Raw genomic sequence first — 17054 nt, forward strand, 5'->3', positions numbered from 1 at the left:
GTTATGTATGTGTCTTTAATATAAAGATGTCTTTTCTCTGAACATACTGGATCATTCTTTTGAAGCTTATTGGATCATTTTTTGTTTACCTGACGTGTAACCTGTAAAAAAACACAACTAAGCACTTGACCATATGCTGTCAAATGTTGAATGCTGATTTTTAAAATGTTAGAATATTTTTCCCTTTGACAGAATGAACTCTTTTGAAGCAAAGCTCTTATATTTGTCTCTTACCCCTATTGTAAAACAGTGCCAAACACATAATTATACAATTACCATGTAACTTAGATCAGATCCCTGATCATTGCCATCACTATTGAATCTTGTTTCCTTTCTTCTACAACCAGGATAATTTTGTCCCTTAAGCAGCGACAAAAGTGGCCCTGGCTATGACTGAGCCTAAATATGTTTGCTATTTCAGGTGACATTTAGTGATGTGGCCATAGACTTCTCTCATGAAGAGTGGGGATGGCTCGATTCTGCTCAGAGGGATTTGTACAAGGATGTGATGGTCCAGAATTATGAGAACCTGGTTTCTCTAGGTAAGCATATCTGCCTTTCCACCCCATTGGGGAGATCTTCTGTTACTTGGACGTACTGGAAGTACTCAGAAAGTACTCGGAAGTACTCAGGAGAGTAAATGGCTGAAATTTTGTTTCAGATTCCCTGGGATGTGTAGAGGTCTGTTGTGCCCTGCCTGAAGCTTATCTTCCCGTTTCAGTGAAACTTCTTTTGGTTCCTTTTCTGATGATGGCCTCTCCTCCATGAGGACCACAGTTTAAACAGGTTCTGTATTTTTCCTGTAAGCAGGTCTTTCCATACCTAAGCCATGTGTGATCAGTTTATTGGAGGATGGGAAAGAACCTTGGATGGTGGAGAAAAAACTGTCAGAAGGTATGTTTCCAGATAAGTCATGGGGAATCAGGCAAAAGAAGCCTTTGTTAAACATGCTTGTTGGAAGTTTGAAGGCGTTTTCGGATATTTTAGGGGTACTCTCTTCAGAGATCCTAAAGGTAACAAATGAAAGATCCTTAGCTTAGATTTTAAAACAGCCATTCCTCCATCCCAGATTATTATCTTTCTGTATTACTTATGTTATCTAATAAAAAAAATGGAGGTTTTTACCATCATAATAATTCAAATTGTTATTTTATTTGCAACAAAATAAAGCAAATTATTCTTTTAAGTCCACCTAAGGAAAAATATACCAATGGTTTTAGGCAAAGAAAGGCTGTCAGTTAGATGGGTAATGACTTTTCCCCTAAGGCTGAGCTTCAAGGGTCAAATGTGGACATGTGGAGTGATAGAGGAAGTAAAGAATGTATAAAAAAGTTTCTAGGACAATATTTTCTTATGTCCAGTGAATGATAGGATTTTACACAGAGCCTACACAAAGTCTAAATCTTTTTGAGGGATAAAGAATATTTGTTTTATTCATCGTTAACTGTGTAATGCAGTGTACATTTTGGGGAGCCTGGGTGGCTCAGTTGGTTGGGCATCCAGGTCTTGATTTTGGCTCAGGTCATGATCTCATGGTTCGTGGGATCAAGCCCCGTGTTGGGCTCCAGACTTCAGCATTGAGCCTGCTGGGGACTCTTGCTCTCCGTCTCTCTGCCCCTCCCCCCTCTCAAAATAAATAAACGTATGAAAATAAATTGTGCATTCTAAGGATACTAACTGACAGTAAATTGAGATTAATTGAAGGTTGGAGAACCAAGGCTGTGAGACACAATGTGGTCTTTTCACATAAATGTAGGTACAGAATAGAACGTTGGCTTGGAATCCAGAATACCTTGTGCTTTTTATTTTTCTTACAGTTTCACTGTTTTTCCGAATTCTGTTTGCCTCTATTTAACTCATTTCCCTTATTACACTCTGTTCCTCTCTTTGTGAGCTGTCTTTGTTTTCTGCTCCATTTGAGCTTTGTTCAGAAATTATTGTACATGAGAATTGTCAGTTATGTGCTTTCTGGGGACAAAGATGTACTCTATTTTTCATCTAGTTCTCTAATACTTCCATAGAAGTTTCTTTTTAAGAAGTACAGAAAAAGCAGTGTTTTGCTTTCTTGATATATTTCAGATTGGGAATCAAGATGGGAAAACAAGGAATTATTAATGAAGGAGAATATTTATGATGAAGATTCACCCCAAGCGGTAATAATAGAAAAAATTACAAAACCGAGTCATGAATTTTCAAATTTTAACAAGGACTGGGAATTTATAGAGGAGTTTGAGGGGAAGCCTGAAAATCAGGTAGAACATTTCAGACCTGTGACCCTCACCTTTAGAGAAAGTCCCACTGGGGAAGGTGTTTACAAATTTAGAAGCATCCTCCATTTAAAGTCTATTCTTTCTGAACCACAGAGAATTTCTGCTGACGGGAAATCACATAAACACGATATATTTAAGAAGAGCTTACCAAAAAGGTCTGTGATAAAAAATGACTGTACCGATGGTGGAAAGAAACTTTTGAATTCTAAAGAAAGTGTGGCAGCCTTCAGCCAGAGCAAATCTCTTACCCTTAACCATTCTTATGATAGAGAGAAAGTGTATACATGCAATGAATGTGGGAAAGCCTTTGGCAAGCAATCAATCCTTAATCGCCATTGGAGAATTCATACAGGAGAGAAACCGTATGAATGTCATGAATGTGGGAAGACATTTAGCCATGGCTCATCCCTAACTCGACATCAGATAAGTCATAGTGGAGAGAAACCTTACAAATGTATTGAATGTGGGAAGGCGTTTAGCCATGTGTCATCACTTACTAATCACCAGAGTACTCACACTGGAGAGAAACCGTATGAATGTATGAACTGTGGAAAGTCATTCAGTCGTGTATCACATCTCATTGAACATCTGAGAATTCATACTCAAGAAAAACTCTATGAGTGTCGAATGTGTGAGAAGGCCTTCATTCATAGGTCCTCTCTCATTCACCATCAGAAAATTCACACTGGAGAGAAACCTTACGAATGTAGTGAATGTGGAAAAGCCTTTTGCTGTAGCTCACACCTTACTCGACATCAAAGGATTCACACTGTAGAGAAACAGTTTGAATGCAACAAATGTCTGAAGGTCTTTAGCAGCTTATCATTTCTTATTCAGCATCAGAGTATTCATAATGAAGAGAAGCCCTTTGAATGTCAGAAATGCAGGAAATCCTTCAACCAGCCAGAGTCACTGAACATGCATGTAAGAAATCACACTAGATTGAAACCTTATGAATGCAGTATATGTGGGAAAGCATTCAGTCATAGGTCATCCTTGCTTCAGCATCACAGAATTCATACTGGAGAGAAGCCCTATGAATGTGTTAAATGTGGGAAGACCTTCAGCTGTAGTTCAAACCTTACTGTACATCAGAGAATTCATACTGGAGAAAAGCCATATAAATGTAGTGAGTGTGGGAAAGCTTTTAGCAAAGGCTCAAATCTTACTGCCCATCAGAGAATACATAATGGAGAGAAACCCAGTAGTTCAATAAATGTGGAAAAGCCTTTAGGCCATATGAATCATTCTACATGTGAAAAATCATAGAAGAGAGAAACTATATGAATGCAGTATTTGTCATAATACACTTAGCCATAGATCCTTCTTGAAAATGTATACTGGAGAAAAGTCTTATGAATGTAATGAATATGGGAAGGTCTTTAGCAGTGATGCAAGCCTTACTGTCTATCGCAGTTCACACTTTAGACAGAATGTTTATTGCCTTCATAAAGGCAATAAACGTGGGAAAGCCTTTAGCCAGTATTAATCCCTTAGTCGACATAAGTCCACACAGGAGAAAAATCTTATATATGTAGCATACGGGAAAGACATTAGGCAATATGAATTTCTTATTGAACATGCACAGGAGAGAAGCAATATGAATATAAAAAAGTCCTTCAGTTAAAGTGTATCCCTTATTCTGTATCAATTCACACTGGAGAGAAAGCTTATGTGAGAAATGTAGCAAACTGTTCATTCTTATCTTGCTAGATATCAGAAGATTAATGCTAGAACAGCCTGAAGGATGTAGGAATTATGTGTAAATCTTTCTTTGGAATGATGTTATTTGTAAGTAGTCCTACAAGAGAGCAAATGAATAGATTATAAAAATATGCATTTCTTACAGCAGTAGCAAACAGTTTTACTCGAGTCCTGCATAGAAGTTTCCTTAGCTAATGGGCATGTGAAGATTCTTAGTCACCCAGTGGATCCAGGAGATGTTTTAAAGTTAAAAATTAAAGCTGCAAAAGAAGTAAAAGGTGGTGTGAATAAAGTTATTGGCCTCTAATAAAATCAGTTTGTATATAATGAACTCTTTCACTGTGACACTGATATTTCTTGCAAAAGTTTTTACTTTCCTCTTGAAGAACTAAGCCTTACTATATGCTTTAGTAGGAGACTGACTAAGCTAGAGAAAAATGGCTTGATCTCTGTGCTAAGAATATCCTTATTTTGGTGAAGATAATTCACAGTCCATTCCCGGTTGGCCTAATTTACACATTTTAATTTTTACAAATGCGGTGAGAACATAATCAAGAAACAACAAACTCCGAGAGATCAGAACAGGTTTCATGGTGGATGTGCTTTTCAATCTGAATCCTGAAGGATGAGCGCTAATTACGTGTGGGTGGGCACATGCACTCTGGGAGTCATTTCAGGAAAAGTACACAGGCCAGTTCTGTCCTGTTAGCTGCATCTGGACTCCATGATCCAGTGTCTAGCTTCACGTTTTGTGGCTTTAAAGTATTGCTGCTGGCAGCATCACTGGTAACAGCAACAGTCATTTCTCCATCCTGGATGATAGTTAACGGGAGTTTACCTTGAAATTAATAGTCCAGAGCTGTCCCCATTACTTTTCCTCTAGCCTCCCAACCAATTTTCAAAACAGTTACTTGTAATCTATGTCTTGAAATGTTTAAGAAGCTTTTTGTTTTCTACACTGAACCTTGACAGATAATTATGGTTTGTAAAGAGGCTGGCTTCAAATAGTCTTAAATTTTAGGTAAATGGAATAGTCTTCCTTGTCTCGTGGTTTCCTGTCTTGTGACTAGAAGGGTAATACACAGCACTGATTAGGACTGTCCGGACACTTGGAAGTAAAAGGCACTCATATAGCTTGTATTTCAGGTTATGTTCTCTATGGTGTTTCATGTTGTAAGAAAGAAATTGTTTTAAAAAGGAGTATTATATCACATATAATTGTGATGTGGAATGAGTGATAGGGTTTCCAACCTCAGACAGAATATTCTGCTCTAGTATATGTGCAACCCTAACTGAAAGCCAAGAGATGAAGGCACATTCCATAGGAATTCTCAATAGAGATAGTGGGTTTGGAATGGGATGGTAAATTTTTTTAAAAGAGGTTGATCTTTCCTTTGATGTAGTTTTATTTAACAGATTTTAAAATTCTAAGGCATGTTGAAGGATCTTTGAGAGACTTAAGGAAGCACAGCATGGTATCAAGCAAGGATTAAGAACTGTATAATTACGGATAGATTGGCCACTATGTATGTACAGCTGTGGGATAATAAATAGCAAGCATTCTGTTTCTCCCATTCTTTGTCCCTCCTCTGCTCTCCCAAGCACTGGTACCACACAGATGAAGTAGTACTTTAATCCTGAGATTTTATTTCCTTTTACTACATGTAGTTTTATGTTATCTTGTTATTTGATTATGGGAGGAGTCATCAAAATATTCATACTTTGTCAATTAAAAGGCATAAGCATGCTCATGATAACATTTTCCAATTCTTGATTTAAAGTGCCTTCTCAGTGATACTGTAGTTCAGGTTGTGTGCAGATTGTTGTGTTAATCCTCAAATCAATTTTATAGGTGTGCAAGATGGTTTGATGTTGATCTGGCTGCATTTCAGGGAAGAGACAGAAAAAGTTCCACGCTGTTCCATCTCTTGGCCCCTCACTTCACAGTGATACGGAACTAGGAAAAGAAAGCCAGAGTTGAATAAAGGTAGTGAAGGACTTAAAGCAGTGAGAGTATATTACCTTGTTGCAGATGGGGCTAAGATTATGATGTTACAGTGTCACTGATGGAGATTCCTACTCCGTCATGTCTGTTAACCGTTTCTTGAGCATCTGTGAGTCAGATAAATAAAACACTATACCTTTCAAGAGCTCAAAAGTGTGTGTGTGCATGTATGTATGCATATGTGTGTGTGCATGACTTTTGCCCAGAAGTCATGTTACCTGGCTATAAATCCAAGTTGCATCTATCCTGGCTTTATATGACCTTGGACAAATTACTTCAACATCTGTAAATGGTGATAGTAATACCTCACAGGATTTTATGAAGATAAATGAGTTAATTTGTGTAAAATGTTTTCAGTGTTTGGTACTTCAAAAGCATTCAGTGAAATTAGCTATTAACTTCATCATCATTATCTTCACAGGGCTGCATCATTCTAGGCTGTCACATCTAGTGACAAACATAGAACGACACTACGATCCAGCATTTGCACTACTAGGTATTTACCCACAGGATACAACATACTGAGTCAAAAGGATACAGGCACCCCAACATTTATAGCAGCATTATCAACAATAGACAAATTATGGAAAGAGCCCAAGTGTCCATTGACTGTTGAATGGATAAAGAAGATGTGGTGTGTGTGTGTGTGTGTGTGTGTGTGTGTGTGTCCATACATATATACAATGGAATATTACTCAGCCATAAAAAAGAATGAAATCTTACCATTTGTAAAGATGTGGATGGAGCTAGAGTATTAATGCTAAGTGAAATAAGTCAGAGAAAGACAAATACCATATGATTTCACTCATGTGGAATTAAGGAAACAAAACAAGTGGACATAGTGGGGAAAAGAGAGGCAAACCAAGAAACAGACTTAAAAAAATTTTTTAAATGTTTTATTTATTTTTGAGAGAAAGAGAGAGACCGGGCATGAGCGGGGGAGTGACAGAGAGAGAGGGAGACACAGAATGTGAAGTAGGCTGCAGGCTCTGAGCTGTCAGCACAGAGCCTAATGCAGGGCTTGGCTCATGAACCCTGAGATCATGACCTGAGGTGAAGTTGGATGCTTAACCGACTGAGCCACCCAGGCGCTCTGAAACAGACTCTTAACTATAGAGAACAAACTGATGGTTACTGGAGGGGAAATAGAGGATAGGTTAAATAGGTGATGAGTATTAAAAAGGGTACTTGTGATGAACACTGGGTGTTGTATACAAATGATGAATCACTAAATTCTCTACCTGAAGCTAACTGGAATTTAATGTGAACTAACTGGAATTTAAATAAAAACTTAGAAAAAAATTAAAAATAAATTACTAATTCATTCTCTTATTACAAAGAAATCACCATGACCAAGTGGGATTTATTCCTAGATTGTGAGAGTGGCTCAACATTTGTAAATCAATCAATGTGATCCATCACATCAATAAGAGAAAGGATAAGGAAAATATGATCATTTCAATAGATGTAGAAAATGCATTTGACAAAGTTCAACATCCATTCATGATAAAAACCCTCAACAAAACAAGTTTAGGGAGAACATAATCAACATAATAAAAGCCATATATGAAAAACCCACAGCTTATACCATCCTTAATGGGGAAAAACTGAGAGCTTTTCCCTTAATGTTAGGAACAAGACAAGGATGTCCAGTCTCACCACTTTTATTCAACATAGTACTGGAAGTCCTAGCCACAGCAATCACACAATAAAAAAAATAAAGGAATCAAAATCAGTAAGGAAGAAGTAAAATTTTCACTATTTGCAGATGACATGATACTATAGAAAAAGTGAAAGTCTTCACTAAAAAATTCCTAGAACTGAAAAAATAAATTCATTAAAATTGCAGGGCACAAATCAATTGACAGAAATCTGCTGCATTTCTATACAACAATAAAAAAAGAAAGTGAGAAAATAATCTTATTTACAATTGCACCCAAAATAATTAGATACCTAAGAATAAACCTAACCAAAGAGGTGAAATACCTCTCCTCTGAAAACTATAAAACATTGAAGAAAGAAACTGAAGATGACACAAAGACATGGAAAGACATTCCATGCTCATGGGTTGGTAGAACAAATATTGTTAAAATGTCTGTACTACCCGGAGCAGTCTACACATTTAATGTAACCCCTATCAAAATACTAACAAAAATTTTCACAGAAGTGGAACAAACAATCCTAAAATTTGTATGAAACTACAAAAGACCCCAAAATAGCCAAACCAGTCTTGAAAAAGAAAGACAAAGCTGGAGGCATCACAATTCCAGACTTCAATTTCTATTGCAAAGCTCTAGTCAACAAAACAGTATGGTATTGGCACAAAAATAGACACATAGATCAATGAAGCAGGATAGAAAATCTGGGAATAAACCCACATTATATGGTTAATTTTATTTTATTTTTTTAAATGTTTTATTTATTTCTAGGAGAGAGAGAGAGAGAGAGACAGCGTGAGCAGGGGAGGGTCAGAGAGAGAGGGAGTCACAGACTGAAACAGGCTCCAGGCTCTGAGCTGGCAGTCAGCACAGAGCCCGACGCGGGACTCGAACCCACGAACCGTGAGATCACGACCTAAGCGAAAGTCGGACGCTTAACCGACTAAGCCAGCTGGGCGCCCCCTTATATGGTTAATTTTAAACGAAGAAGAGAATATCCATTGGAAAAAATAGTCTCTTTAACAAATGGTGTTGGGAAAACTGGACAGCAACATGCGAAACAAAGAAACTGGACCACTTTCTCACACCATATACAAAAATAAAACCAAAATGGATTAAATACCTAAATGTGAGGAGTGAATCCAAGAAGAGAGCACAGGCAGTAGCTTCTTTGACATCAGTCTTGGCAACTTCTTTTTAGATATGTCTCTGAGGCAAAGGAAATAAAAGCAAAACTACACTATTGGGACTACATCAAAATAAGCTGCACAGCAAAGGAAACAATCAGCAAAACTAAAAGGCAGCCTTGAAATGGGAGAAGATTGGGGCACTTGGGTGGCTCAGTCGGTTAAGCGTCCGGCTTTGGGTCAGGTCATGATTTCACGGTTAGTGGGTTCGAGCCCCACGTTGGGCTCTGTGCTGACAGCAAGCTCAGAGCCTGGAGCCTGTTTCAGATTCTGTACCTCCCTCTCTCTGACCCTCCCCTGCTCGTGCTGTCTCTCTCTCTCTCTCTCACTCGGAAATAAATAAAAACATTTTTAAAATTTTTTAAAAAATGGGAGAAGATATCTGCATGTGACATATCTAGTAAAAGGCTAGTATCCAAAATACATAAAGAACTTATAAAACTTAACACCCAAAGAACAAATCATCCAATTAAGAAATGGACAGAACACACGAACAGACATTTCTGCAAAGAAGACATACAGATGGTCAACAGACACATGAAAATATGTTCATCTTCACTTATCATCAGGGAAATGCAAGTCAAAAATTACATTGAAATATCACCTCAATAACACAAGATACAACAGGTTTTGGTGAGGATGTGGAGAAAAGGCGTGCACTTTTTTCCTCTTTTTTTCCCCCCTCTTTCTTTAAATTAATTAGTTTTTTAATCTACATCCAAGTTAGTTAGAATATAGTGCAACAATGTTTTCAGGAGTAAATTCCTTAATGCTTCTTACACATTTAGCCCATGCCCTCCCACAACCCCTCCAGCAACTCTCTGTTCTTCACATTTAAGAGTCTTTTATGTTTTGTCCTCCTCGCTGTTTTTATATTATTTTAGCTTCCCCTCCTTTATCTGTTCACCTGTTTTTATCTTAAATTCCTCATATGAGTGAAGTCATATGATATTTGTCTTTCTCTGACTAATTGTGCCTAGCATAATACCCTCTAGTTCCATCCACATTGTTGCAAATGGCAAGATTTCANTTAGCTCTGCTATAAACATTGGGGTGTATGTGCCCTTTTGAAATAGCACACCTGCATCCCTTGGATAAATACCTAGTAGTACAATTTCTGGGTTGTAGGGTAGTTCTATTTTTAATTTTTTGAGGAATCTCCACACTGTTTTCCAGAGTGGCTGTACCAGTTTGCATTTCCCCCAGCAGTGCAAAAGAGATCCTCTTTCTCTGCATCCTCACCAATATCTGTTGTTGCCTGAGTTGTTAATTTTAGTTATTCTGACTGGTGCGAGGTGGTATCTCATTGTGGTTTTGACTTGTATTTCCCTGATGATGAGTGATGTTGAACATTTTTTCATGTGTCGGTTGGACTTCTGGGGGTCTTCTTTGGAGAAGTGTCTACTCATGTCTTTTGGCCATTTCTTCATTGGATTATTTGGGTTTTTTTCGGTGTTGAGCTTGATAAATTCTTTACAGATTTTGGATACTAACCCTTTGTCTGATATATCATTTGCAAATAATCTTCTCCCATTCTGTTGGTTGCCTTTTAGTTTTGCTGTTTTCTTCATTGTGCAGAAGCTTTTTTATTTTGATGAGGTCCCAATAGTTCATTTTTGCTTTTGTTTCTCTTGTCTCAGGAGACGTGTTGAATAAGAAGTTGCTGCGGCTGAGGTCAAAGAGGTTTTTGCCTCCTTTCTCCTCTAGTATTTTGATGGCTTCCTGTCTTACATTTAGATTTTTCATCCATTTTGAGTTTATTTTTATGTATGGTATAAGACAGTGGTCCAGGTTCAATTTTCTGCATGTTGCTGGGAAAACTGGCCATATGTTTGTGGGTCCATTTCTGGGTTCTCTGTTCTGTTCCATCGATCTGTCTGTTTTTGTGCCAGTAGCATACTGTCTTAATGATTACAGCTTTGTAATACATTTGAACTCCAGGATTGTGATGCCTCCAGCTTTGGGTTTTTTCAAGATTGCTTTGGCTATTTGGGGTCATTTCTGGTTCCATAAAAATTTTAGAATTGTTTGTTCTAACTCTGCGAAGAATGCTGGTATTATTATGATCAGGATTGCATTGAATATGTAGGTTGCTTTGTATAGTATCAACATTTTAACAGTATTTGTTCTTCCTATCCAGGAGCATGGAATATTTTTCCATTTTTTTGTGTGTCTTTTTCAATTTCTTTCATAAGCTTTCTATAGTTGTCAGTGTATAGATTTTTCACCTCTTTGATTATGTTTATTCCTAGGTATTTTATGGGTTTTGGTGCAATTGTAAATGGGATTGATTCCTTGATTTCTCTTTCTGTTGCTTCATTTTTGGTTTATAGGAATGGAACTGATTTCTGTGCATTGATTTTATATCCTGTGATCTTGCTGAATTCATGGGTCATTTCTAGCAGGTTTTTTTTTTGTGGAATGCTTTGGGTTTTCCATATAGAGTATCATGTCCTCTTTCATTTCAAAGAATGAAAGCTTAACTTCCTCCTGGAAGATTTGTTGCCTTTTATTCCTTTGCATTGTCTGATTGCTGAGGCTAAGACTTTGAATACTATGTTGAATAACAGTGGTGAGAGTGGACATCTCTGTTGTGTTCCTGACCTTAGGGGGAAAGCTCTCAGTTTTTCCTCATTGAGGATGCTATTAGTGGTGGGTCTTTCATATATGGCTTTTATGACCTTGAGGTATGATCCTTCTGTCCCTACTTTCTTGAGGGTTTTTTTTTTCAAGAAAGGATGCTGCATTTTGTCAAATGCTTTCTCTACATCTATGGAGAATACCATGTAGTTCATGTCCTTTCTTTTATTAATGTAATGTATCACATTGATTGTTTTGCAGATATTGAACCAGCCCTACATCCCAGGTATAAATCCTACTTGATCATGGTGAATAATTCTTTTAATGTATTGTTGAATCCAGTTGGCTATTGTCTTGTTGAGATTTTTGCATCCATGTTCATCAGGGAAATTGGTCTGTAGGTCTCTTTCTTAGTGGGGTCTTTGGTTTTGGAATCAACGTAATGCTGACTTCATAGAATGAGTTTGGAAGTTTTCCTTCCATTTATATTTTTTTGCAACTGCTTCAAAAGAATAAGTGTTAACTCTTCTTTAAATGTTTGGTAGAATTTACATGGAAAGCCATCTGGCCCTGGACTCTTGTTTTTGTTTTTGTTTTTTTGGAGATATTTGATTACTAATTCGATTTCTTTACCGGTTATGGGTCTGTTAAAATTTTCTATTTCTTCCTGTTTCAGTTTTGGTAGTTTATATGTTTCTAAGAATTTGTCCATTTCTTCCAGATTGGCCATTTTATTAGCCTATAATTGCTTACAATATTCTTTTATTATTGTTTATATTTCTGCTGTGTTGGTTGTGATCTCTCCTCTTTGATTCTTGATTTTATTTATTTGGGTCCTTTCCTTTTCCTTTGTGATCAAACTAACTAGGGGGTTATCAATTTTGTTAATTCTTTCAAAGAATCAACTCCTGGTTTCATTGATCTGTTCTACTCTTTCCTTCCTTCCTTCCTTCCTTCCTTTCTTATAGCATTAATATCTGCTCTAATCTTTATTATTTCCTGCCCTCTGCTGGTTTGGGGTTTTATTTCCTGTTCTTTTTTTCTAGCATTTTAAGGTGTAAGGTTAGGTTGTGTATCTTAGATCTTTCTTCCTTCTTTAGGAAGGCCTGGATTGCTATATACTTCCCTCTTCTGACCAGCTTTTTGCATCCAGAGGTTTTGGGCTGTGGTGTTATCATTTTCATTGGCTTCCATGTTCTTTTTAATTTCCTCTAACTTCTTGGTTAGACCATTCATTCTCTCATAGGATCTTCTTTAGTCTCCAAGTATTTGTTGTCTTTCCAAATTTTTTCTTGAGATTGATTTCAAGTTTCATAGCATTGTGGTCTGAAATTATGCACAGTATGATCTCAATTTTTCTTATACTTGTTAAGGGCTGACTTGTGTCCCAGTATGTGGCCTATTCTGGAGAATGTTCCATGTGCACTGGAGAAAAATATGTATTCCACTGCTTTAAGATCAAATGTTCTGTACATATCTATTAAGTCCATCTGGTACAGTGTCATTCAAAGCCATTGTTTTCTTGTTGATTTTCTGTTTAGATGATCTGTCCATTGCTATAATGGGGTGTTGAAGTCCCCTACTATTATGGTATTAGTACCAATGAGTTTCTTTATGATTAATTGATTTTTTTATTTGGGTGCTTTCACGTTTGGAGCATAAATGTTTACAATTATTAGATCTTGATGGATAGACCCCTTAATTATGATATAATGCTCTTCTTCAGGGGTGCCTGGGTGGCTCAGTCGGTTAAGCGTTTGATTTCGGCTCAGGTCATGACCTCACAGACCGTGGGTTCGAGCTCTGCATCAGGCTTTGTGTTGACAGCTCAGAACCTGGAGCCTGCTTCAGATTCTGTGTCTCCCTCTCTCTCTCTGCCCCTTCCCTGCTCACTCTCTGTCTCTGTCTCTCAAAATAAAGACATTTAAAAAATGCCCTTCTTCATCACTTGTTACAGTCTTTATTTTAAAATCTAGATTTTCTGATGTAAGTATAGCTACTTTGGCTTTCTTTTGGTGACCATTAGCGTGACAGATGGGTCTCCATCCCCTCATTTTCAATATGAAGGTGAATTTAGGTCTAAAATGGGTCTCTTGTATGCAGTATAAGATGGATCTTGTTTTCTTATCCATTCTGTTACCCTATGTCTTTTGATTGGGGCCTTTTGTCCATTGATGTTTAGAGTACTGAAAGATATGAATTTATTGCCATTATGTTGCCTGTAGAGTTGGAGTCCTTTCTGATGGTGTTCTCTGGTCCTTTCTAGTCTTTGTTCCTTTTGGTCTCCCCCCCCATCTTTTCTCCCCTCAGAGAGTCCCCCTTAAAATTTCTTGCACGGCTGGTTTAGTGGTCATGAACTCCTTTAGTTTATGTTTCTCTGGGAAACTCTTTATCTCTCCTTCTATTTTGAATGACAGCCTTGCTGGATAAAGAATGCTTGGCTGCATATTTTTCCAATTCAGCACATTGAATATATCCTGCCACTCCTTTCTGGCCTGCCAAGTTTCTATGGATAGGTCTGCTACAAACCTGATCTGTCTTCCCTTGTAGGTTAAGGAGGTCTTTTCTCTTGCTGCTTTCATAATTCTTTCCTTGTCTGTATGTTTTGTGAATTTGACTATGATATGCCTTGTTAATGGTTGGTTTTTGTTGAATCTCACAGGAGCTCTCTGTGCTTCCTGGATTTTGATGTCTGTGTCTTTCCTCCCAGGTTAGGAAAGTTTTCTACTATGATTTATTCACATAAAGCTTCTACCCGTTTTCTCTCTCTTCATCTTCTGGGACCCCTATGATTTGGACCTTATTCCTTTTTAAAGAGTCACTGAGTTCTCTAATTCTTATGTCATGTTCTTTTGCCTTAGTTTCCCTCTTTATTTATGCTTCATTATTCTCCGTAAATTTGAGTTCTATATCGCTGATTCCCTGCTCTGCTTCATCCGTCCTTGCCGCCGTGGCATACATTTGAGATTGCATCTCAGTTATGGCATTTTAATTTCGTCCTGACTAGATTTTACTTATTTCATGTCCACAGAAAGCGACTGTGTGCTTTTTTCAACCCCAGCTAGTATTCTTATTATCTTGATTCTAAATTGTGATTCAGATTTCTTGCTTATATCTGTGTTGATTAATTCCCTGGCTGTCATTTCTTCTTTCTTTTGGGTGAATTCCTTTGTTTCATCATTTGAAGGAAGACAAGGATTTAATAAAGTAAAAAAATAAAAATTAAACAATTAAAAACAACACACAAAGAAATAAAAGATGCTAGATCCTAGGTGTGTTTTGGTCTGGTTATTGAAAGAAATTTGATAGGTTAGAGAAGAAAGGGAGAGATAAGAAAGGGAGAAAAAAAGATAACCTTTGAAATTTTGAGAAAATGAATACAGTAAAATAGAGTAAAATGAAATAATGGAAGTAAAATAGAATATAAGAAATTTACTAAAATAAAAAATATGGTAGAAAAAATTAAAGAGAAAATTTTTAGTAAAAATGGGAAATAAAAGTAAATTTTTTTCTCTCTGTGCTCAAGAATAAGAAAAGAAAAAGAAATTAAATAGATGGACCAGAGAACAGAATCAAATATGATTGAAATTACATTCGGTTTCCCCTAGAAGTCAAACTATGAAGCATGTTATAGTTCATAAACTAAGCAGGCGGAGAGACTTGTGGTCCTCAAGAGCAAGGTTGGTTCAGTTCTGAAAGGCTTAGCGTTCCACCTCCTTTTGCCACTAGGCAGTGCTGCTGAGATTACTGGGATGGATTGTTGTGGCCCGTGTAGGCCTGTAAGCACATGCATGGGAGGGGTGAAAATGGCGTCACCCAGCTACCCAGTCTCTAGTATCAAAGCTCTTTGCTCTCCCTGACCATTAATCAAGCACCCCTCCTTTGTCTCTGGCTACCGTCCACTCCCACTTCTACATTGTCTGTGCCTGAGCCATCAGGCTGCCAGGAGGTACCTCCCTCCTGGGTTTTATTTCAGATGGGGCTGTGTTTACCAATCCCTCCTTCACTTCTGCAGCTTTCACCTGTTCTGACTCTCTGGGGGAGGGTTTCACTGAGCAATAGTTGGGTGTCAGCCTGTCCCCAGGAATGTTCGTGGGACTGTGCCACTATCAGTGCCCAGAGACTGTGGCTGGGTACCAACCTGCCCCAGAAAAAGTTTGTGCAGTCGTGTAGCAGCAGTGTTTCAGGGATTGTGGTAAATCACAACACACATCTGGCACCAGGCTTTACCCTTAACGTCCTCACTTCAACACCAGTGAATGTCACTGTTCTCGGGGATCTGCTGAGACCTTTGCCTTTGGGGAGGTCACAGTGCCTCTACCAAATGTCCTCCCAGCAAGGGAACCACCTTTCCCCATGTGGCCTGAGGACCCGTTGGACCTCACTGTCTGCCCCATGGGATTCACCCTTCTGATCAAAGCTTCAGCAGGTATTGAGTTGTGGAGTTTCAGACTCTGTGCTCCCCCTGTTTATAGAATCTTAATGGTATTTAAACCCTCTTTCTTTTTTCTCTCTTTTTTTGTTCAGTCCCTGTGTCTGTTTCCACTCTTTTTCTCTCCAGCTGCTTTGAGGGGGTGTGGTGCTTTTCCCATAATCCCCCCCCCAATCTCTGTCCTCTCTCCACAAGCAAAATAGCTCCCTGACCCCATGGCTTCTCTCTCCCCTAGTTCACCTCTGTGCGTCATGTACCTGCTGAGTTCTGTGGTTCAGGTCGTGCAGATTGCTTTGTTAATCTTCAAATCTGTTTTCTAGCTGTGCAAGATGTTTTGGTGTTGATCTGGCTGCATTTCAGGGATAAAGGATGCAAAAGAACTGCCACGCTATTCCACCATCTTGGCCCCTCCCCCAAGGAGTGTATTTCTTGTGATGAGCAGAGTGTGATATTTGGAACTACTGAATTACTATAGTGTACACCTGAAACTAACGTAACATTGTGTCAGCTAACTGGAATTAAAATAAAAACTTAGGGGCACCTGGGTGACTCAGAAGGGCATGTGATTCTTGATCTCTGGGTTGTTAAATGGAGTCCCATGTTGGGTATAGAAATTACTAAAAAAATAAGATAAAATAAAAGATAACAAAACAAGATAAAATAAAATAAAATCTTAAAAGAAAAGGTAAAAAATTTCACCAAGGCCATCATAATCCAATTGCTTAATCCAGTGATAAACAGAAAATCTTAAAAGCAACTGAGAAAAGAAGGAAGGTATTTCATGTAAATAGGAAAAATGATAATGGCAATAGCAGACTTTTTTTCTGGCAAAAATAAAATCCATAAAATAGTAGAACTTTTTAAAAACATTTATTCATTTTTGAGAGAGAGAGAATCCAAAGTGGGCTGTGGGCTGGTAGCAGTGAGCCCAATGCAGGGCTTGAACTCATGAACCATGAGATCATGACCTGAGCTGAAGTCGGATGCTCAACTGACTAAGCCATCCAGGTACCCCGTTAATAGAACACTTTTAAAGTTCTAGAAGAAATAAACTGGAAAATACATTTCAAAAACAAATGTGAAATAAACACAATTTCAGATATACAAAGACTGAAAAAATTCAGTTCTCACAGACTTTTACTTTAGAAACTGATTTTCTTTCCAGAAGAATGATCCTTGAAATGTCAAAGGAAAACCAAAAGAATGAAGAGAACTACA

The 17054-nt window shown here is 37.9% G+C and overlaps 1 protein-coding gene across 6 annotated transcripts in view; it reads left to right on the forward strand.

Annotated features, from left to right (window-relative positions):
- The window catches only part of LOC144223873 (uncharacterized), a 45573-nt gene that overhangs the window by 6809 nt on the left and 21710 nt on the right, over nucleotides 1-17054 (forward strand). For 3 of the 6 annotated variants that reach the window (XM_077754669.1, XM_077754667.1, XM_077754668.1), the window contains exons 3-5: nucleotides 422-542; nucleotides 808-894; nucleotides 2080-4305. In XM_077754669.1, coding sequence (XP_077610795.1) covers nucleotides 422-542; nucleotides 808-894; nucleotides 2080-3539 — 1668 coding nt within the window. In that variant the 3' untranslated portion in view covers nucleotides 3540-4305. Of the gene's footprint in view, nucleotides 1-421; nucleotides 543-661; nucleotides 895-2079; nucleotides 4306-17054 lie in introns of those variants that run through there. The other 3 variants (XM_077754673.1, XM_077754671.1, XM_077754672.1) reach the window with 3 other exon arrangements.

This window comes from Crocuta crocuta, unplaced genomic scaffold (genome assembly GCF_008692635.1).
Source record: "Crocuta crocuta isolate KB4526 unplaced genomic scaffold, BGI_CrCroc_1.0 scaffold121, whole genome shotgun sequence".
Classification (NCBI taxonomy): domain Eukaryota; kingdom Metazoa; phylum Chordata; class Mammalia; order Carnivora; family Hyaenidae; genus Crocuta; species Crocuta crocuta.